The sequence below is a fragment of the Bison bison genome, unplaced genomic scaffold (assembly GCF_000754665.1).
Source record: "Bison bison bison isolate TAMUID 2011002044 unplaced genomic scaffold, Bison_UMD1.0 scf7180017864479, whole genome shotgun sequence".
Taxonomy (NCBI): Eukaryota; Metazoa; Chordata; class Mammalia; order Artiodactyla; family Bovidae; genus Bison; species Bison bison.
In genome coordinates, this window is record NW_011495039.1 from 4650283 (window position 1) to 4675300 (window position 25018).

Below are 25018 nucleotides of genomic sequence, written 5' to 3' on the forward strand. Positions count from 1 at the left end.
TTATGGCAGAAAGTGAAGAGGAACTAAAAAGTCTCTTGATGAAAGTGAAAGAGGAGAGTGAAAAAGTTGGCTTAAAGCTCAACATTCAGAGAATGAAGATCATGGCATCCAGTCCCATCACTTCATGGGAGATAGATGGGGAAACAGTGGAAACAGTGTCAGACTTTATTTTTCTGGGCTCCAAAATCACTACAGCTGGTGACTGCAGCCATGAAATTAAAAGACGCTTACTCCTTGGGAGGAAAGTTATGACCAACCTAGATAGCATATTCAAAAGCAGAGACATTACTTTGTCAACAAAGGTTTGTCTAGTTCAGGCTATGGTTTTTCCTGTGGCCATGTATGGATGTGAGAGTTGGACTGTGAAGAAGACTGAGCACTGAAGAATTGATGCTTTTGAACTGTGGTGTTGGAGAAGACTCTTGAGAGTCCCTTGGACTGCAAGGAGATCCAACCAGTCCATTCTGAAGGAGATCAGCCCTGGGATTTCTTTGCAAGGAATGATGCTAAAGCTGAAACTCCAGTACTTTGGCCACCTCATGTGGAGAGTTGACTCATTGGAAAAGACTCTGATGCTGGGAGGGATTGGGGGCAGGAGGAGAAGGGGACAACAGAGGATGAGATGGCTGGATGGCATCACTGACTCAATGGACGTGAGTCTGAATGAACTCCGGGAGTTGGTGATGGACAGGGAGGCCTGGCGTGCTGCGATTCATGGGGTCGCAAAGAGTCAGACACGACTGAGTGACTGATCTGATCTGATCTGATCTGACCACCTTAATGAAAGTCTTCCTTTACATGTCCCTGTGTTTCAGTGTTAAAACTTCCCTTGGAGGTCAGTTATTTTCTGATGCAAAACCACAAAAATTGTGGAATTGAAGATACAGGTCCTAATCCTAACAAACTTGAGAACTATCACAAAGAATTCACGACTCCCATTTTATTATTCAGATTATACATTCAAAGATAGAAAGGTTCCAGGAAAAAGGCAAAGCCACCAAATCTGCTCAAGCTTATCTTTCCACCGAGTTTTACTACAGAATGTTACACTATATATAACTAATGGGAAAATCTGTAGTATGTAGGCACTAGTTCACACAAATCATATTTGGCAGGCATATTTTATAAATATTATCCATTTTGTATATGATAAAGGATGATATGTTTTAAAAAGTATGCACGATAATATGACCACCCTACATTTCTTAGGCTTCCCTTGTGGCTCCGCTGGTAAAGAATCTTCCTGCAATGCGGGAGACCTGGGTTTGATCTCTGGGTTGGGAAGATCCCCTGGAGAAGGGAAAGGCTACCCACTTCAGTATTCTGGCCTGGGGAATTCCATGGACTGCAGCCTATGGGGTCGCAAAGAGTCTGACACAACTGAGTGACTTTCACTTCACTTAACGTTTCTTAGTAATATATAAAACATTTGCAAGCTGAGAATTGGCAAGCTGACATAAACAAATCTAATCTGTCCTAATTTAAAATTTTGTTCAAGTCACAAAAAGTAGGGTACCCTATCTATTGGATTAGCACAGGTTAGAGTTTCATTCACTCAACCGATAAGTATTAAGAACTCTGAACGTTGAAACCATACCAACAGACCAGACAGTTTCTATCGTCAAGGAGACCATGCTGGGAAAATAAAATTAACGGAAATGAAGTTAAGACCTGTGCTTCTCCAAGTTTGATCTGCATAAGCAATTCTGGGAATCTCATTAAAAATACAGATTTTGATTCCTTTCATGTATTGGAGAAGGAAATGGCAACCCACTAGAGTATTCTTGCCTAGAAAATCCCAGGGACAGGGGAGCCTGGTGCACTGCCATCTATGGGGTCGCACAGAATCGGACACAACTGAAGCAACTTAGCAGCAGCAGCAGCAGATGTGGAATGGGAGCTAAGAATCTGCATTCCTAACAAGCTATCAGGCAATGTTGCTATACCTGGTTCATGGATCACACTGAAGAAATGAGCGGTTATATAATCTGAAAGTCCTGTCTCATTCTCAGTAGATAAATTCACCAAGGAATGTACCTTCATTACTTTCATCTAACCAACAGAGAGTAACCTTGACTCAACTGAAGGTACTGTGTTTCTTAAGCATCTAAAATAAATTACCTATGTCTTTTATTAAATCAGTATGGCAAACTAAGTAACAAAAATGAAAGAATTCGTTATTTCAACTGTATTTTCCCTCAAATCCTTACCAAATTTACAGCATAATAAAATTTATACTTATAAAATTTTGACTCTAAGTAACACAGACACTGCTCAGATATATACAGAGTAACATTAGCACCTAGTTTCCATATAACCATGCACTAATTAAATATGTACAATTATGTTCTAGTCAAAATGTCATTAATTTGAAATTAATAGAATCCACACAAAACACTGCTTTCAGTTTTATAAATGATATAAATAGTCTAAAGGTTACAGTTTATTATATTAGCTATGCATTCATTAGAAATTATATATAAAAAGCCACACACATATATGGCTTTATCCCCAAGTAATTATAAAATGTCAGTGTGTATGAAACAAAACAGTTTACATTAGCAGCTCTTAAATGTGGGGAACTGTCCTCAGAGGCAGCCCAGCAACATCAGGAGACACTGTCAGTTGTCAGAATTGGATGGGAAAGTAATACCTGTGCCAGTTAGCAGAGGACGTTCCTGTGCTCAGTCGTGCCCGACTCTTTGAGACCCTGTGGATTCTAGTCCACCAGTCTCCTCTGTCCAGGGGATTTCCCAGGCAAGAATACTGGAGTGGGTAGCCATTCCCTTCTCCAGGGGATCTTCCTGACCCAGGGATCGAACCTGCATATCCTACATTGGCAGGTGGATTTTTTTTTTTTTAATCACTGAGCCACCAGGGAAGCCTAAGACAGGGATGCTATTACATATTCTACAATGCACACACAGGCCAGCCCCAAGAACAAAGAATTATCTGTACCAAAATTTTAATAACATAGCAACTGCAGTATCCTGGATTAGATGGATAGTTCTGGTTTTCAATCTTCAATCAGTAGCTGACATTAAAAGAAATAACACTCTAACAACTTGAAGACTTAAGTAGAGTTACTTGGAAACAAGAGAATGTTAAAATTGTGCTTTAAAAAATGTATTTTATCAGACAGGTGTTTAAAATAACACACCACAAATATAGCAAGTGTGTTCAAAATGATTAGATAAGATCTATGTGATATCACTTATTATATGTGGAATCTAAAAAAAAAAAGTATACAAATAAACTCATCTACAAAATGGAAGTAGAGTCACAGATGCAGAACACAATCTTAGGGCTACCAAGAGGAAGAGGGGGAGGGAGTTTGGGACTGACTTATACACATGCGTGCATGCTCAGTCATGTCCAACTCTTTGCAACCCCATGGACTGTAACCCACCAGGCTCCTCTGTCTATGGGATATTCCAGGCAAGGATACTGGAGTGGGCTGCCATTTCTTTCTCCAGGGGATCTTCCCAACCTAGGGATAGAACCCGTGTCTCCTGCATTGGGAGGTGGATTCTCTACCCGTGAGTCACCAGGGAAGCCTGAAAGATTCAGTACCAACTGTGAAAAGTCTGAAATAACAGGTTAAAATGTATAGACTTTGACTCACTTGCAGTGAACAGTCACTGAGCGAATGAGAAGAAAGAGATTTTTAACCTAAGCAGACAACTATGTATAAGGCTTTGAAAACAAGTTCTCAGGTACCAAAATACCATGGATAATTTATTCTGACCACAAGTTCAAAGGAGTACATTTGGTTCAGTTTCCCTAACACAACAAAAACCTCAGAGCTGTTACATTCTTAAAGTCACCAGAAGGACAGAATAATCTACTTTATGGTGTTACTAAGCATAGTCATGCTTCATGCAAACAGTTGAAACACATCACCCAACTCAATAATTCTGGGAAACATTAATAAGTATAAAATGATTACTTAAAAATCTTACTTATCCTCTATTCAGAACCAAAAAGAAATCAATAAAATGAAATGAAATCAGTGACTAAGCTTTAAAATTCTATCTCAGTTTAAATAGCATGAAAAAAGTAGTGTATACATATTCATGAAAATCAACAGTTGAGGGTTAAAAACTATAATCTACATGCCAAAGAACAATTTTTTTCAGCTTTTTATAAAAATTTTCTCTCTAAACATGTTTACCATGTGTGTAAAATCAATTTCCTGAATTATAAGAGGAGACTTGATTTTTACAAATATATGCCCAAAGTTAGACTAATGGCTATTCTCTCAACTTGTTTGTTTTCAACTTAGCATAACATAACTAGAACTTGTGTGCAATGACTTCATGACTAACCAGACAAGGATTATCATTTTTACAAATTAACCATCTGGTTTCTTTAGGGAAAATAATGTTTCAATATGTCCTTATGTTTCAAAAATATACACAGATACAAAAGGTGAAGACATGTTAAGTACACAAAGAAAAAGTAGAGAAAGTGCCATTTAGGGACAATTATCCTTACTCTCTCATTAATAACCATATTCTAAAACTTTGACAATCCATATAATTATAAACTGTTAATTTTATTAAATAGAGCATGAACATAATTAATACCATCCCAAGCAACTAGGTGGTCCTGTAACTTTGGACCTTTCTACCTCTGGAAAACTGATCAGAAAAGCTGGCTAACATCCCAAACAAACTAAATGGATTTTGTTGGATGGCCTTCAGCTAATTTCTATAGCCTTGAACATACACCAAAACCACATACTCTAACTGAATTAACTGTGTTGGCATTGTTTAGAGTCAGAGGTCCAAGAAATCGTGTTCACAGTGTTATTTTACTATTATACTGTACAGCATTCAGCTTCAAAAAAATGAAAAATCGCTATTTTAAACATTGTTTAAAACTACGTTATGTATTAAAATAAGCAAGAAATAATCTGTGAGGCTTCCCTGGTGGCTCAGACGGTAAAGAATCTGCCTTCAAGAGAGACCTGGGAGACCTGAATTCGATCCCTGGGTTGGGAAGATCCTCTGGAGATGGGCATGACAACCTACTCCAATATTCTTGCCTGGAGAATCCCATGGACAGGGGAGCCTGGGGAGCTACAATCCACAGGGTCACAAAGAGTTGAACATGACTGAGTAACTTAACACTTTTCACTTTCAGCCCTATTTTGAACAGGTCTTAAAACTCTAAGATAACTGAGTTTGTTCTATTTCTTTAATTTCTGCTTTTCTTCTTACTTCATTTGCTATTTTGGATGTTTGTTTGGCCCTAACCCTAATACTCCGAATTCAGTTAGGCCTATAAGAAAAGGCACAGATCCATACACTGGACAAAACCCTGAAGGCATTAGGAAAAATAAACTAAGTCCCCCAGACAGCCTCAATAAAACCAAAGCATGCCTTTCACCCAGGAAAACAAATAATTTTCAGTTTTATCCTGTTTGTCATTTGTGGTTACATTAAACAATAATTAAATTATATGCTCCAGGAAACAGGTAGGGGTGGATAAGCGAAATACAAAAAAGCCTCTATGGTCCTTGTTTGTTCAGATTATAGATCAGCATTCTTTGGGAGGTGCTTTTCTTTTATTATAGGAACAAAAATTGAGTTGAAAACACTTGTGATTTTAGGGGTACTGTGATGTATAAAAACATTAAATGCTTCCTTTTTCTATAGAATTTTACTTTTAAGGAGCAACAGCCAACAATCTAGTTAATCTGGATCATGGCATTTTCAGCTGAAGTCTTCCACCACTTCATTTTGCTTTTAGCACAAAATATAAGCAATGGTAGTGGTCACAGTAGCAGTGGAGTTGGTAGCAGTCACAGTCATCTAACGAAACCTACAAGACGCCATTTAGACCCGTCCTGGTCTCTTGCCCTCACCTCCCACCAGTCCACTTCCACTCCAGTCATACAAGTCTTATTTCCGAGCCCGTGAACGGAACTCTTTGAGGGTTTTCACATGTTGTCCTTTCTGTATTTCTCTTTAAATAGCTAACTCCCGCTTACCACAGTCCGTGTGTTAGTCACTCAGTCATGTCTGACTCTTTGAGACCCCATGGACTGCAGCCCGCCAGGCTACTCTGTCCATGGGATTCTCCAGGCAAGAATACTGGAGTGGGTTGCCATGTCCTTCTCCAGGGGATCTTCCCGACCCAGGTCTCCCAGTCTCTCTTAAAGGCAGATTCTTTACCATCTGAGCCACCAGGGAAGCCTCATTACCAGTCTAGCCTTAAATGAATGCCACATCTGCCAAGAGATTCTCATTTACTGCTCTCTACTCGTAATTTAAATCACTGTCCAGGGCTCTTTTACATTAAGGACAGTTTAGTTGTTCCTTAGCATAGTTATCACAATTTGTAATTAAACATTGTTTATGTATTTGTTTACTGTTTTATCCCCAACTGTACAGTATGCCCCTTGAGAATAAGGAACTATACTTGCTTAGTTCAACTGCCTAAATCCAGTGCTTAATCTTTTTTTTCATTTTTCTTATTTTTAATTGGAGGATAATTGCTTTACAATGCTGTGCTAGTTTCTGCTGTACAACAGCATAAATCAGCTATGAGTATACATATATCCCCACTTTCTTGAGTCTCCTTCCCACCCCAACCCCAGAAATTAAATCTTGATAGGCATTTAATATTTGGTAAAGACATTCATGAACTAAGGAACTAATCAAAGACTAACTTTCCTACTTATAAATTCCTTACTATTCTCAGCACAGTATATAGCATGAATTATTTTTCAATAAGAGTTGGGAAGAAGGGGAAAAGTCTCTTCCATTACTGTCTACTGCCCTGATGTGTCTTCTGGAGATCTCTGTCTCTGAAGTAGCTTGGTTCTGTGAAATACTTTAGTCTCCTTAAAGAAATCAAGCCTGATAATGAAGACTTGAAATTTTACTTACAGTGAAATGTGCACATGAATGGAGGGTGGAAGAAGGGTTCTCTATTCAGTTAATTCTTTATTTCACCTTTTAGCTACCTCTTCCATGTGTTTGGCGTGTATCATTACATTTGAGTTGAGATATTCAATACACTGAAGTATGGCTCACAATCTAGCATGGATAATTATAATAAGCATACCCAACCTCTTCCTTTAGTTTCATGAGGAAATTTTCTTTCTTTTCATGCCAATAAAACAATCTTCCTATTGTGCACTGAGCAACTCCACACCTACACAGATCTACCCTACAGATGCCTGGATTTCAGTAGTGTGACTTCACCCTTTATATATGTTCTTTTCAAAATCAGACAAAAGCTCTGGGGGTAAAAATATTAGAATATGTGGCATTTTGCATCTGTAAGTTATGGGCTGAAAATGCTGTAAGGTAAATGTGTCCTTATAAAGGGAGAGAAAAATGACAGAAAATTGCTAATTACTTTCCTAAGGAGACTTCTTTCTGACCTTAAGTATAAGCCTTCTGTCAAACTTAAAATTCTTTTCTTTCATCTTTTCTTAGAAAAATATTCAGTAGTATAAATCATAATGAATCAAGCAGCACCTACACTCAATGAGTTACATAATCTTATGACAAAGTATTAAGCCATAGATCTCCCCATTTTTATTTGTAAAATGAGAAGGAAGGTCATAGGTTTATTTTAAAGGATTAAGGTACATATTATTCTCTCTGGAACATGAAGGGCACTCAATAATTGTTAGTGGTATGACTGTTTATAACAGAAAACATTCTGATATAGTCCTTGTGGGGTTTAATAGTTTTTAGGCAAATTTAGGTGCCAGGGCAGATTTAGCAGAAAGGAATGACATCTCCTCTTAAGGTCAACCAAGACTGCCTGAGTCAGTTAACAGGACACACGAACTTCCACTTTACAAGCTATATCTTCATTAGGCTCATTTCTTCTGAAATTCAGTCTATACTCGGTATGTTTCATCAGATTATACAACAGGTTTTAGGGCTATACTATGGACTGATCATCATAAAAATATGAACAAATTAGTCTTTAATTTTTTTCTTGGTTGGAATCTGAAAATTTGTTAGGCTGGCTTACATTGGACAGACATTTAATTCAGGAGATTATATTCATTCCTTGGAGAGAGTATGCCCTCAGGCCATTAGTACTGGCTAGTTGGTGTTCCTTGTCTGGCACTGATTCCAAAACTATTCAGCATTTCGTGATCAACTCTGCAATTTTTATACAGAATTTCTGTAGACTTAAGTACTAAAGACTAGATTCCATATATTAATAGATTGTACCTGGCAACCCACTCCAGTGTTCTTGCCTGGAGAATCCCAGGGAGGGGGGAGCCTGGTGGGCTGCCGTCTATGGGGTCGCACAGAGTCGGACACGAATGAAGCGACTTAGCAGCAGCAGCACACTTATTTGACTAGGGAGTTATAGTTGAGATGGCTAATGTTCCCAGTGAGGAAATGTTAGGTACAATAAAGCAAATTTCCAATGTTCAGAGGAGACACAGGTCTATATACAGTCTGCCTCACAGGCCACAGATAAGGAGGATGGCAATACTAGTGGGCATTTTCTTTTTTGCAACTTAGTAAGAGATTTATTTTGAGATAATAAGTTTGTGATAATCAGTCTCTAATACACACCCCACAATGATATCCACACTTCTCAATATGCACAATCTTGTAGGATTCCCTCCTCTCGAGTGTGGGCTGGACATACAGACTTGATTCAAATCAACAGAATACCAAAGACACAATGGAGTGTCACTTCTAAGATTAAATTACAAAAGCACTGTGCCTTCTTCAATCCTGAGTGTCATGTGGTGAGGCAGCCCTGTGGAGAAGCCCATATGCAAGTGATTGAGACCTACTAATAACCAGATAGGTGTGAGAGCAGAATCCACTTCCACATCAAGTCTTCAGATTCGACTGCAGAGGACAGTCTACAGAGGTCAGACAGCTTGACTGAAATCAGATGAAAGACCTTGAGTCAAAGGAACCTGGCTAAACTGTGCCTAGATTTCTGACCCACAGAAACTGTGACAGAGTAAATGTTTGTTAATTAAGGTCACTACATTTTGGGGTAACTTCTTATGCAGCAAACATGGTACAATATGTAAGACAACGTTCAGCTTAGTAATAAGAAGTTATGACCGTTTATCTATTCATTTATCTATTCAACATTCTATAAATGTACGCCTTTTATCAAGACTGCATCATGATTTGGGAAGACGTCACATGGGGCTGTAGAGCCTCCACAGAACAAAAGAGAAGGATACATAAACCAGAATTCAGAGAAAAACAAGCAGGAAAAGCTTCCTGGGGGAAATGACATCATGGATGAAGGCCATGAGGCAGAAAGTACTATCGCATTTGAGAAACTACAGAAAGTAAAGCTGGTCTGAAGAGGGCACGGTTATAGAGTGCAGGGCTCTTTGGCCAGGGTACCAGTTAAGATAGACTTGGTGTTATCCGAGTCCAAGTTCACGTCCGTGTACCTGTGCTGCCCCTTCAGAGCAATGTTAACGAGAACCATTTAAACATCCCCTCTATGTCCCAGTTCTTTCTTCTGGAAAATAAGGATAACAGTACACATTTCAAAAGGTTGTTAAGGGCATTTAAAGCTATGGCACCTAACACAAAATAAGTGCTGAAAATTGGTGGCTGTTATTATGGCCGTTTTTGTTATTTTTATTAGTAGTACTAGTAAGATGTGAGAGATCTTATGAGACATACCAAGGAATTTTCTTACTACTTTAGAAGCAATGGAAAACCAAGAAACAGATTTGACTGGGGGATAATATCATAAGATAAATAGTTTATAATCATCATTCAAACAGCCCCATAAAGAATAAATATGAGAAGAATAAACTGAAGGCTGGTGGGGAGTTAACAGACTGTTACAATAATCTGGACAAGAGCCATGGTGCATAGCACAGTGGCCGTGGTAATCAAGAGCAAAGGAACGCAGGAAGGATCATGAGAGGCAGAATTCAAGTGCTTTGGAACCTGATTTGCTTCATGAGTGAGATAGAGAATGAGTCATACCTTACACAAGGTTTAGGTAACTAAGTAAATGATACACATTTTCAGAAACTGATACCCCCAGCAGATGGAAGATTGGCTGGAAAAAGAATCTGTGAATGTGAAATATCATCTATTTTTAAACGACTTCTGATTGAATATACAGATCTGACATTCAGGAAAGTGGTTAAACTCAGGGCTAGAGAATATTTTGTGTCCCTAGCAAATAATAGATACATGAAGCCATCAACTTTTTTTAAAAAAAAAGAAATACACTTATCTATGTACAAAAATCTAAAAATCATCAATAGAATCTCAAATCTTGCAAAAGAAACTTGGAAGAAGAAACCAAAAATGAAAAAGGTTAATAAGAAAGACAAGATGTTACAGAATCCACTGCATAAGATTCCTTCTAGGAAAAAGAGTATCATACAAGAGAGTCAAGGGGTACAATAGATAAGGTAAGAGCCAATAGGGATCTTATGGATTTCCCACAGAACAGTCGGTCCCTAAGGACCTCACTGAGAGCAGTTCCCGTGGACGGGTGGCGTAGAAGCCAGGGTGTAATGACTGACGAACAAGAAGATAAATGATCCTAAGATTATGCAAGATTACTACAGGGTAATCTTGCATTTAGAACTATTTCTTTGTTTTTGTTTTAATGGAAGGAACATGTATCAAGGGGGAGGGAGAAGAGAAAAGCAAAATCAAAGCTCAGGAGAGGAAATAGTTTTAATGAAAAGATGGCTACAGAAGCAAGATTCTTGAAAGATCGGGTGCTTGGAAGATAAGAATGTTCTCATATTTGAACATGTAATTACACTCTGAAGCTGGAGACAAGATCATATCTAAGAGCGGAGGTACTAATGGTTGGGTTGGACCAGTGATTCTCAACTGGAGAGTGATTTTGCCCCGCTCCAGGCAACCTTTAGCAATGTCTGGGAACACTTTGCTTGCTACAGCCAGGGGGTATAATACTGTCATCTAGTGGGTAGAAGACGGGTATGCTGCTAAACTGTACAAGGTACAGGAAAGTTCCTCGCAATATATAGTCCAAAATGCTGATAGTGCCGACATTAAGAAACCTGGGTTAGACATTTAAGGAGAGAGGAAGAAGGTTAAAATATCCACTGAGGAGAACAGGGAGCTGACGATGGAATCATGGTACACTTACTTTACAACATTCAGTGCTCACTGCAGAATGAAAACCATTATTTTTAAATGACAATAATCTGCACTTCTGTGTAATTTTATCCAGCAGTATTAAGATGAAATATAGGCTCAGAGAAGTGAAAAGTTAAATCGACAACATGAACAAGGTTTTACAAAACAGGTCTTAATAGAAGGACAAGAGAATTAGAGATACTGATAAAAGAGCCATGATCCACTAAAGTGAAAGATCATGGTATCCAAGTAAAGAAATGTATGAAACAAAAGGTAGCTGAAAGAGAGAAGGTAGCAGGCTTTGAGTTTTCTATGAAATTTTAATATGTGCATTGAGAGTAATTGAGCAAAAGTAAAGGAAGATAAAACATTGCAGCCAGAAGTTAAGAAATAGCCTTAGTATTTATTTTTCAGCAGTTAGGATGATGGCAACTCATATCCACATGAGACCCAACAGGCAGACAGATGAAGAGCACTGAAAATAACAGACACTGGAACTGAGGATAGGATGTGAGAAGCTAGGGTGATGGGGGAAAAATCACACAGTGCCAGTTATACACCACTGAGTATATACCTAAATTTCATGTCATATCATTATTTAAACAATGATTCAAAAAGATAATGGACCCCAATGTTCACTGCAGCACTATATACAATAGCCAGGGCATGCTGCTGCTGCCAAGTCGCTTCAGTCGTGTCCGACTCTGTGCGACCCCATGGACTGCAGCCTACCAGGCTTCTCCGTCCATGGGATTCTCCAGGCAAGAACACTGGAGTGGGTTGCCATTTCCTTCTCCAAGCCAGGGCATGAGAGAAACCTAAATGTCCACCGAAGGAAGAATGGATAAAAAAGATGCAGTACATACAGAAAACAATATTACTCAGCTATAAATAATAAAATAATGCCATTTGCAACAATCTGGATGGATCTAGAGATTGTTACACTGAGTGAAGTAAGTCAGATAAAGACAAGTATCATATGATATCACTTATATGTAGAATCTAAAAAAAAAAAATGCTACAAATGATCTTAACAAAATAGAAATGAGTCAAAGATGTAGAAAACAAACTCATGGTTACCAGAGGGGAAAGAGGGGTGCAGATAAATTGGAGATTGGAATTGACTATACACACTATTATTTAAAAAAAAGGCCCTAAGTCATGTCCAACCCTTGCGATCCCATGAACTGTAGCCTGCCACGCTCCTCTGTCCATGGGATTCTCCAAGAGAAAATACTGGAGTGGGTTGCTATTTCCTTCTCCAGGGGAACTTCCTGACCCAGGATTGAACCCAGGTCTCTCTCGCACTGCAGGCAGATGCTTTACAGACTGAGCTACATGGGAAGCCCCACTATAAATAAAACAGATAACTAATAAGAACCTACCGTACAGCATAAGGAACTCTACTCAATAATCTGTAATGACTTATAGGAGAAAAGAATCTTGGAAAGAGTGTATATACATATATGTATAACTGATCCACTTTGCTGTATAGCAGAAACACAACATTGTAAATCAACTATACACCAATAAAAATTAAAACAACAAAACAAAAAGCAATGAATAAACAGAAATTTCTGTTAAAACAGAGCTGGGAGACCAGAAGCGAGAGATCTCACAACCTGCTACTACAGTCTGTTCTACAAGAGCAAACACTCATCTTTCCTGGAGAGGACTCAGCACATGGAAAACCATGGTCTGTCTGTTCACTCTAGCCCTCCCAACTTCCTTTTCCCTTCTACAAAAGTGTTCTTCCCTTGCTATGGGGGTACTTACATGTGGCTTGTCATGGTTGCAGACCACAAATTTCACTTCTCTGTTTACCCCCAAAGAAACGTATCTTTGCTGAAGAAAGATATGGCAGTCTGTTTTAGGTCAATAATTACCAAACATATACAGGAAAAGCAGGAACAAAAAGAGACTACCACAACAATTTTTAACAAAAAGGACTCTTTGTAGTATCTAACACTGAGAAGATCAAGGGATAAGTCACAAAGGATCCAACAGTTGGGCGCTCAACAAGAGTGTTGAACCCATTTTTAGAACCCAGCTTTCTAAACCAAGGGTTGATAGCCAAAGTTCCAGTCACAGTCTTCCAGGGTCCCATCCTATTGGTTTCTGCACTGAGTGGGTAGAGCATGAATGAAATTATCCAAGAGTAGAAGACTATTTTTCAGGCAAAACGTTGCCAGTGTCCGAACTATTGCCTCAGGAGGTCAGACAATGGGAAATTATCTACACTTAAATATCCCCCAGGATACAGCAATGGAATTAGGGCACAGAATTTAGAAACAGATTCTTAGCAGTAAATTCAAGACACAAAACAAAGAACAAGGTGCTAAAATTTCCAGCAACAGAAGTAGAATACCTAAAGTCTACAGATAGAAGCAACATGAAAAAGAAGAATGTAGTATATAACCTTCAAACTCAAGAGACAGCTGAGATAGCTGCCATTTCTTTTCAGCTTTAGATTGTTGCTCCAAATGCTGCTGGTAGAATTTAGCACTGACTGCCGTCAAAACCACCAAGGGGACCTTGTTAAAAACTGATATTCTAGAAATTATCCCAGATGATTCACTAAATGTTTATACATTTCAGGAATTTATGCATTTAGCAGTTCATGGATTTAATACAGGACTGAAATTTGGAAACTAGTAGTATTTATTACTTGGACATGTAGTCAATGAACATGAAATTGGGCAAACTCTGGGATATAGTGAGGGACAGGGAGCCCTGGCATGCTGCAATCCACGAGGTCTCAAAGAGTGAGACAGGACTTAGTGACGTGACAAAAACAAGGATTTACTACTTAATATTGTCACACCTTCATCTCAACTCATCATTGTTAAGTCTATTTTAGTCCCTATTCATTGAAAACTTATGATATGGCAGATGCTTTTCTAACTGCATTAAAATACAATTTTAAAGTTCAACTGCCCCAACAACTTTACAATGAAGATATCATTAGCATTTTCAATTTAAGGTAGAAAATTAGGCAATACAACAGTCATCTGAGCACCAGCAGCCTGATATCAGAGCCTGTTCTCTGTACTGTTACCATGATAAAACTAGCCTACTAAAATAAACTTGTTCCTTTTACTTTCAACTAGAATTATGTATGTTGTTAAAAAGTCCTCATACATTGACCATAAACCTGGGCAATTACACAGTTTAATGAAAACAAGAAAACTACGGAAAACTTAATACAAATCAGTTTGGCAAGCGAAACGTTTCAAAACACAAGATGATCATAAAAATAATGGATGTCCTTATGGGTAAAAGTAGTACATCATTTCTATACACGTCCTCACACCCACTACTACTTCTGCATTTCCTAACCCTAATATTAAATATGAGGTTAACTTGGACATTGACCAGTCCAGAAAAAGGAGGTGGCAGCAAGAAATACACATTCACCTCTTCAGTATCACAATTATCCTATCTTTTGCAAATGTGTCTGTCTCTTTTTTCTCTCAGTCTATTTTCTTCTTGTTTTCAATGAATTTTAGTCAAGTATGTAGAATGCACTAGACACTGTGGCTCTCAAGACAAGTGTCCAGCTCACAGGGCCCAAGTGTACCAGGGCAGGGGGGTTTCTAAAGCAGTCACACTGGCTCTAAATTTTAAAGGAGAAATAGAGCTCAGAGGATGAAGTTAGGGAGGAAGACCAGAAGAGAGCAGATGAAAGGAATGGACTGTATTTCAAGTCAAAAGTGTAGGAAAAACAAAAAATTTTGTTGAAGTGAAATAAGAAAATTAGCTTGAAAGCATTTTTATGCCTTCCAAAAGAAGCCATCTTTGTACAAATAAAGTATGTGGCAATCTAATATCATTTATCAAACTGGATCTTTGAATACTTACATTTAATTCAGTTTTTAGCATTTCTTCAAGACAATGACCTACATGTTCTTCATCTTCTTTTGTGTCCATAACTACACAAACTTTTTGTGAAATTCTTTCTGAAATAAAAAAGAGATAAAATTTTAAGCTTCAAAAAGATTATGAAACAAAGTCCTAGTACACTGAAACCTATACTTACCTGCTATTCATAAGTACTGAATAGGGGGTTGTGGGCTTTGGGCCAAGTGAAGTGACCTATTCTTGACTCATTAACCAACCAAGCCAGTAAATCTATGTATTTAACATTTTGTGGGTGGATAACTGGGACATCATGTAAGCAACAGAAGTAAGAGATCTTCAGAAACATGTGAAGAGAGTAACTGGAGGTGACAGCTATTTTGCTCGACTTCAATCCTTCTGTTTACAAGGAATCTCCCAGGATCTGATAGAATCCCTTCTCTCAAGCAGATCCTCTCTTTAGGCCATCAGATAGCTCCTGCATACAGTTCACTGTGCCATCTGGTACCTTGATGACACACAGCATTTTCCTTGCCATTCCTTTAGGTTCAGTCAATTCAATTAAATTCCTGCCTCTTTAACTATTATTGCACGTTAAAATAGCCAAAAATAGATATTCTCCAAATGTGGAAGGCTTGAAATTATATAATTTAAAATCATAAGCTGTATGACATAGAGATAGTCACCTTGGTAAACCTTGGATATACTCTCACAAAATATACACAGTCCTCCTTTATAGCAGATATAAAATACTAAGAAAAGGCTTTACTACTACAAATTTAAGAAAATATTTCATGGTATTATGTCAAGGACTTTTTAAAAAAGCCTAATTTTAAATAGGAGTCCCAAATCAAAGTAGGTTTAACACTTGACCCAGCTGCTTCTTACGCTGGTAACTCCATATAACAGTCTTTCTATAAACACTGTTCTAGCAATAGTTAATGATTCGTCCAAACAAAGCTGAGAATGACAAACCATTTAAAATAACGTCACCAGTTAATGGTACTCCTATTACTATCCACTTCCCACTTATCAAGAGTATTATATGTTCCAAGAGTCATACCCTATATTCACATCAATTCTCATGATGATCCTGCAAACACTATTACTGTGAATCTACATAACAGATTAAGGAAACTTTACTTCAGAGAAACAAAGTAACTTGCCCAAGATCACAGGGTTATGATTAGAAGAAAAAGAATCAAATCCAAAGAAATTAAGCATACAAACACACAGCTATTATACAGCCCTAAAATGAAGAGAGTTATCTGACATAAACCGAACATCAAGGATTTTCCTATGAAAGTTTCTAATGTTTCATAGTCATTATCCCATTTAATGGCTCAAAATAAATATGGATTATTAGCTAAGTATTATAATTCCTGTTTTTATTCATCACAACATACTTAAACCCAGGTCTTTCCAAACCTTGTGCTTTTTCTATCATGCTGTCTACCTTATAATAATTACTTATAATAATTATAATTATAATCATTCTTTTACATCCTACAAATTCAAGAACACTAATACAGGCACAGTAATTTAAATGGATTCAGAGGATACTTCTATACTGAAAATAGACCTGCTATAATTATAATATCTTAAAATCATTTTATCCTTTTAGGACTGTGTTCACCCATCAGTAAGACTCCAACCAAGTTGAAAATGTCTATACTTTTAAGTTACATGAGCCAAGACATGGAAGCAACCTAAACGCCCATCAACAGACGAATGGATAAAGAAGATATGCTACATATATACAATGGAATATTACGCAACCATTAAGAAGAATGAAATAAAGCCATTTGCAGCAATGGTGAAGAGACCCGTGGATTGTCATAATGAGTGAAGGAAGTCAGAAAAGGAGACATATTGTTTGACATCCCTTATATGTGGTATCTAAAAAAAAATGATACAAATGAACTTATTTACAAAACAAAAACAGACTTACAGAAGAAATTTATAGTTGCTGGGGGTATGGAGGGAAGGGAGAGTTAGGGAGCCTGGGATGGACACATACACACCGCTATATTTAAAATGGATTGCCAACAAGGACCTACTGCATAGCACACGGAACTGTGTTCAATGTAATGTGGCAGCCTGGAAGAGAGTACACTTTGGCGGAGAATTGGATAACTTTGTATGTATGGCCGAGTCCCTTCACTGTTCATCTGAATCACAACATTGTTAGTCAGCTGTACCCCAACACAAAATAAAAAGTTTTAAATACAGGAGCTGTCAGGAGCCATGTTAGGCATTACTGACAAAATGGAGACATGGCCCCAACCCCTTCTCCTCATCTTGCAGGCATGGCCCCGGGATGAAGGAGTTAGGCCTTGTGATTCTGACTTGTTCTTTCCTTTCTTTGGTTGAATTGGCTGGAAAGAATATTAAGGTGCTTGAGAGAAGCATGAGAAAGCACAAAGCCTTCTGCAGTTGTGCCCAGAAAATAATCTATAAAATAACCATTGACATTTGTTCAAGGATCTTTAAAAAGAATGTCCCAGGATAAGCCATGGGAAGGATTATTTTCTGAGACCTGTTTGTGAGGGAATGTTTATGGCAAAAGAAGTTTGCTGAGTTTCGGTTCAGTTCAGTCACTCAGTCATGTCCGACTCTTTGCGACCCCATGAATCGCCGCATGCCAGGCTTCCCTGTCCATCACCAACTCCCGGAGTTCACCCAGACTCACGTCCATAGAGTCAGTGATGCCATCCAGCCATCTATCTCATCCTCTGTCGTCCCCTTCTCCTCCTGCCCCCAATCCCTCCCAGCATCACAGTCTTTTCCAATGAGTCAATTCTTCGCACGAGGTGGCCAAAGTACTGGAGTTTCAGCTTTAGCATCATTCCTTCCAAAGAAACCCCAGGGCTGATCTCTTTTAGAATGGACTGGTTGGATCTCCTTGCAGTCCAAGGGACTCTCAAGAGTCTTCTCCAACACCACAGTTCAAAAGCATCCATTCTTTGGCGCTTAGCCTTCTTCACAGTCCAACTCTCACATCCATACATGACCACAGGAAAAACCATAGCCTTGACTAGACGAACCTTTTTTGGCAAAGTAATGTCTCTGCTTTTGAATATGCTATCTAGGTTGGTCATAACTTTCCTTCCAAGGAGTAAGTGTCTTTTAATATCATGGCTGCAGTCACCATCTGCAGTGATTTTGGAGCCCAAAAAAATTAAGTCTGATACTGTTTCCACTGTTTCCCCATCTATTTCCCATGAAGTGATGGGACAGGTTGCTGAGTTTAGGGTTTAGGAGCAATTAAGAATAGCTAGAACCCTTTTTAGGAGAGAGTGATCTTAAGATGCTAGGGGAAAACAGGATTTAGAAAGATAAGAAATAAACTGAGGAATGTAGCATGAGTTACAATGTAATTACAAGTTAAGTATAGGACACATAAGGGAAAGTAGATAATAGATAGTAAAGCGGATTCTGAGAGAATCGCTGAAGCAGGAACTCTGTTTGTAGGACAACAATGATTTCTGGAGACAATAAATCTGGGTGGGGAAAACTAAAAATGTCAAACCTCTGACCTAATGCTTTTGTCAAAGTATAAAAGAAAATCTGAAGCTTGAAATAAACATGTAGTTCTGTACCATGAGTCAGAGGCTACATCATTGTCCGCCAACACCGCTCACCCCTTCAGGCTGATTTGCTGGCTGCTGGAGCTGGACTCCGGAAAGGAGCCTAATTAAATATAATTAAGAACATAAATGAATGGTCAAAATAGTAAGTACTATGGAGCATCACTGTGATTAGAAAGATAAACTGGTTGACAATATTATATAATTCTTTATACTAACATGAGCTAGGGGTTCACTCTTGAAAGATGAGTAAGCCTTGCTTAGTGGAAGCAAGGGGCTTTGAAAGCTATGAAGAGAAACAAGATTTTTTTTAAAAACTTAATGTTTTGGGGGTAGAAAGATTATAAGCATGAAGTTTCTGTGATAAGATACAAGATTTTGATAAGATACAATAAGCACTCAAAAAAACATGGAATGATTCAGCAATGAACACTGTGAAGCCAGATCGTAATGTCCTGAACACTTGAGTGTCCTGAAAGCTTTAGATCAGAAGGTTATAGTTATTGCTTGTAACTATAATACAAGCAATAGCTTTTGAAAACCAAGTTAATTCAAATATGTGTTATATTCTCTCAAATATTTGGAGAAATATTTGGAATTTATAACATCCTAGTAAAAGTCTGATTACTATTCCAAATGTTTCTCTCACATACCAAAAAATTATAATAAAAAATCTAATGTGTAAGCATCAAGTAACTCACTACATATACAATGAATATGATGGCACCACAATAATTCTTACTAATTTATAAAATAATGCATAAACAACACTTTTTAAAACAAAACACAACATATGCAGATATCCCTTCTTTGTTGCATCATATATCCTTTACCGAATTCCGAGCTCTATCAAGTGTAAATCAACAATAAATTAAAATTGACATTATCTCCCTTCAAAAATGAAGTACAGTTAGCCCTTGAACATGGGTTTTATCTGCAAAGGATCCACTTATACACAGTTCTTCAACAGGAAATAGTATAGTTCTTAGTTCAGTGCTATACAATCCACAGTTTGTTGAACCAACAGACAAGGAGGATCAACTGTAAACCACAAGTGGATTTTCAGTTTTGTGGAGGGTCAGTGCCTCTAATACCCATGCTGCCCAAAGATCAACTGCATAAATAAAATGGAGTAATTCAAAATCTATGATATTAATTTTATGCCATGTGTCAGCTGTTCTAAAAAGAAAGCTTTTTTTGGCGGGGGGGGAGGTGGTGGATCTTTGCAATAAATTTTACAATAAACTTGCTCAAAATCACCTGCTTTTTAGACAAAAATGACAACTTTAAAATATCAAGGTTTTCAATTATAAATATGATATATTTCTCTATTTATTAATATCTTCCTAAATTTTTCTCAAAGCTTTATAAACTCCAGTAGAGAGTCCTTTAGTAATTTTTGCTACATATCTAAACAACTTTGTTGATGCTATTGCAAATAATATTTTATTACATTTTCTCTTTGTTGATACACAAAAATACATTAAGATTTTTATACAGTTTTTGTATTCAGTAACTGTGCTAAATTCACTTATAAATTCTAAGAGTTTACAACTTATTTCCAATTTTTTACATATAAAAACATGTCAATTGTGAATAAAATTTTATCTCCTTTTTTCTAATTCATAATATTTCAATCTGATAATGCAATCTTTGGAATATTGCTCCTATGTTTATGATAAAAATTAGCCTGTAATTTTTTTATTCGAAGGTCATTGTCAGATTTTTACTAAACATTTACACTGCCTTCATAGGATGAATTGGGAAATTGTTCTCTCTTTCTCTACTTTCTGGAAAAATGTGTTCAGTTCAGTTCTGAGGCAGAACTACCTAGGCAGGTTGATAAGAAGTCTAGGGGTCCCCAAGGAGAGAGGGGTCTGGAATTCTCAAGGAGGAAGAAAGGACAAACTCTTTTTTTTCCTCTACATTCCTTAGGATAATGTATCCTGCCTGAAGACAGTCTCTGGATTAAACTTGGCTAATCCTGTTATCTTAAAATGTAAATTATGGGAGTAGGTCTGGTGAGGTCTTTACAACCTCCAGACATTCTTTGGATTCATTGGAGAGTATATAATTCCATTGCTAACACTAGCAAGTGGGTACTCTTTCTACCCTCTTCTGATGTCTATGTCAGAAGCTTTCTCTATCTCCTTTATACTTTAATAAAACTTTATTACACAAAAGCTCTGAGCAATCAAGCCTCATCTCAGGCCCCAGATTGAATTCTTCTCCTCCGGAGGCCAAGAGTCCCAGTGTCTTTTCCTGATCTTTTCATTGTTCAGCAACAGCCTTTCAGTTCAGTCGCTCAGTCGTGTCCAACTTTGTGACCCCATGGACTGCAACACGCCAGGACTCCCTGTCCATCACCAACTCCTGGAGTTTACTCAAACTCATGTCCATTGAGTCAGTGATGCCATCCAACCCTCTCGTCCTCTGTTGTCCCTTTGTCCTCCTGCCTTCAATCTTTCCCAGCATCAGGTCTTTTCAAATGAGTTAGTTCTTCTCATCAGCTGGCCAAAGTATTGGAGTCTCAGCTTCAGCATCAGTCCTTCAGTTGAATATTCAGGACTGATTTCATTTAGGATGGACTGGTTGGATCTCCTTGCAGTCCAAGGGACTCTCAAGAGTCTTCTCCACCACAGTTCAAAAGCATCAATTCTTTGGCGCTCAGCTTTCTTTATAGTCCAACTCTCACATCCATACATGACTACCAGAAAAACCATAGCCTTGACTAGACAGACCTTTACTGGCAAAGTAATGTCTGCTTTTTAATATGCTATCTAGGTTGGTCATAACTTTTCTTCCAAGGAGTAAGTGCCTTTTAATTTCATGGCTGCAGTCACCATGAAATTGACATTGTTTGACATAAATTGACATTATTTCTTCTTTTTAATGGTTTTGTAAAATTCACTGGTAAAAGCCAACTAATTTTGTAGTAGCATTTTCAGTTAGATTTATGTCTTAAATGGATAGACTTTTCCTAGTTGTATTTGCTTATGAATGTGTGTTCATTTGATCTAAATTTAAGTCGTTTAGCATAAAGCTGTAGACTGAATGTTTGTGTTCCCTCCAAAACTCATATTGAAGCTTTAACCCCCAATGTGATAGTATTAAGAGGCAGGGTCTGTGGGAGGTAAATAGGTTTAGATAAAATTATGAGAGTGAAGTCCCCATGATGAGATTGCTGCTGTTGCTGCTGCTAAGTCACTTCAGTCGTGTCTGACTCTGTGCGACCCCATAGACAGCAGCCCACCAGGGCCCCCTGTCCCTGGGATTCTCCAGGCAAGAACACCAGAGTGCACTGCCATTTCCTTCTCCAGTGCATGAAAGTGAAAAGTGAAAGTGAAGTCGCTCAGTCGTGTCCGACTCTTAGCAACCCCATGGACTGCAGCCCACCAGGCTCCTCCGTCAATGGGATTTTCCAGGCAAGAGTACTGGAGTGGGGTGCCATTGCCTTCTCCACATGATGAGATTAGTGTCCTCATAAAAAGAGAAAAAGACAGCAGATTTTCCTCTCTCATCCATGTAAGAATTCTGCAAGCCCAGACGAGAGCCCTTATCTGGGAAATAAATCTCCTGGCACCTTGATCTTGGACTTCCCAGCTTCCAGAACTGTGAGAAATACACTGTTGTTTAATCCACCCAGGCTACAGTAGTTCATTATAGGGCTTCCCTGGTGACTCAGACAGTAAAGAATCCGTCTGCAATATGGAAAACCCAGGTTCGAGTCCAGGGTCCAGAAGATCCCTTGAAGAAAGGAACGGCTATTCACTCCAATAATCCTGCCTGGAGAATTCCATGGACAAAGGAGCCTGGGAGGCCACAGTCCATGGGGTCGCAAAGAGTCAAACATGACTGAGCAACTAACACTTTCACTTTAAGATGACCAACAAAGTGATTTACAACATCTCACTGCAATGTCTATGAGTTACACCAATGCTCTCTTTTCATTTCTGATGATAATTACTTGAGCCTTCAATATTTTTTATGTTGAATTTTGCCAAGGTTTTATCAAGTTTATTAACATTTTCAAAATAAAATTTTATTGACTCTATCTTAGGCTTATTTTCTAACTCATGAATCCTTACTATTTTCTTCAGTATCTTCTTCATTCCACTATCTTTGGGTTTAATTCACTGTTGTAATGTCTTACAAAAGACACTTAAATAGTGGGCTCTCTGCTTTTCCTTTTTTTCTAATACAGTCAGCCCTTGAACAATACAAGTTTAAACTGTGAGAATCCACTTACAGATGGAGTCTTTCCATATATACATTCTACAGTACTACACAACTGTGACTGGTTAAATCTAAGGAGGCAGAACCTCAGACACAGAAGGTCAACTGTAAAGTTATCCATAAATTTTACACTGTGTGTAAGGTGAGGCTCCAGCCCCCGTGTTGTTCAAGGACCAAAACTTGAGGCTGTAAATTTTCCTCTGCTGCTGCTGCCTCTAACAGCTTAATTATATACATTAAGCTTTGTGATATTTTTCAGTTGTTTAAATTATTTCATTTTCATTTTTCTAAATGTATACACTTCTAATTTCCACTGTGATTTCTCATTTGACTCACACGTTATTAATTTTTATTGTTTTTATTAGTCTGCTATTGTACAATGAGTGGTCAAAAATTTAGCAGCTTAAAACACCAACTAATTAATTCACAATTCCATAATGCAGACAGGAAAGAGAGAGAAAGAGCAAAGGAGAACATGAGCATGCCCAAGGGAGCTCACACATAGAGAAACGATAAAGCAACAGGGGCAAGATATAAAAAATCAGTGAAATGCTGATCTGCCTAAAACACAGATGGAAGTTATATGCACTATTCTTACATCTTTTAAGGGATTCCCTGGTATCTCAACTGGTAAAGAATCCACCTGCAATGCAGGAGACCCCAGTTCAATCCCTGGGTCAGGAAGATCCCCTGGAGAAGAGACAGGCTACCCACTCCAGTATTCGTGGGCTTCCCCAGTGGCTCAGCTGGTAAGGAATCCGTCTGCAATGCGGGAGAGTCCTGGGATTCGATCCTTGCATTGGGAAGATTCCCTGGAGAAGGGAACAGCTACCCACTCCAGTATTCCAGCCTGGAAAATTCCTTGGGGTCGCAAAGAGTTGGACACAACCGAGTGACTTTCACTCAGTCTGCATAAAAGACAGATGGAAGTTATATGCACTATTCTTACATCTTTTAAGTTTGAAAGTATATTAAATATTCAAATCCTCAAAACAAACAATACACAATTAAAAAAATTTATATACACACATATACATATAGTCAGAGACTTTAAAATTCATCTAAAATTTTAATTAAGTGAGGTGATGGATCTGTTACCTAACCTTATTGTGGTAATCATTTCATAATACATACAATCAACAAATATGATTGTATTTCATGTACAACTTAAAATGTTTTAGGTCAATTATATCTTAATAAATTCTCCTCTCTGTTCATTAAAGATCAACTGAGCAAAACATAAATAAGGACCTAGATTCAAGACAATGTAACATAATAATGAACAAAGTGAATCATGTGGTTTCTGCATTGTCTGCTGATCTCCATAATTCTCACTTATATTCTACACAGAGGTCTGTCCCAGTTGGCCACTTTCTTACAGTTTCTACAGTCCATATCAATGTCCTTTACCACCAACAATGATTAATTTTCTGCCTGGCTGTGGTCATTTAAAGTCTAAACTAGGTTCAATTTGTTCTCAACCATGGTTGCACACAAGAATCAACTCTTAGTATTCTTTTTGCTTTGCCTTTATATTTTTAAAATACATATGTGTATAACTCAGCCAACAAGGTTCTTGCCTCTATTTTCTGAAGCTCCAAAAGTGATTCTGATGCTTAGCCATGGTGAAAATCTCAGCTTACTCACTGTACTAATTTGCTATATTGTGAGACTTATAAAGGTTTCTGTACCTTTAAAAACACACAAATTACCTACTATAGTTGGTTAATTCCCCCAAAATGGTATAAGTCTTTTTGAGTATAATCATTTGGGGGTACTTTTTCAGTTTTCTATCATGTGCATATTGTGGTCATTGGAGAAAGAAAAGTTTAATGAGGAAAAAAGGTGCCGAGTTACTCATTTCCCTTTGATATTTGGGGTGTGAAACTTTTAAAGAAACCCAAATCCACCCAACTCCTACACTGATCTGCATGACTCACTGGGGTTTACAATTTAGCCATTTCTTGCTCAATACTGTAAAGGCAATACCATAAGAATAAAATGCCATGTTTATATTTCAATTACAGGTATGAGTCACTTCTTGGTGTCTGATATTGGTTAAATTGCTGAGGCAAATGCAGTTTTTCAAAATTTTACACAGATTTTGTATCTGAAAAGATTCTAAAAATAATATAGTCTTATTTTGACAGCACTTTACATGTACGAAATGAGAAAAGGAACTAACAATTTCTATGTAAAGCCATTTTTTCTATTAATATAAGGAGT

The 25018-nt window shown here is 37.9% G+C and overlaps 1 protein-coding gene across 4 annotated transcripts in view; it reads right to left on the bottom strand.

The window, feature by feature from the left end:
• The window catches only part of ISPD (isoprenoid synthase domain containing), a 368880-nt gene that overhangs the window by 205403 nt on the left and 138459 nt on the right, over window positions 1-25018 (bottom strand). For all 4 annotated transcript variants that reach the window (XM_010862159.1, XM_010862158.1, XM_010862157.1 and 1 more), the window contains one exon: window positions 14970-15067. In XM_010862159.1, the coding sequence (XP_010860461.1) occupies window positions 14970-15067 (98 nt within the window). The remainder of the gene's footprint in view (window positions 1-14969; window positions 15068-25018) is intronic.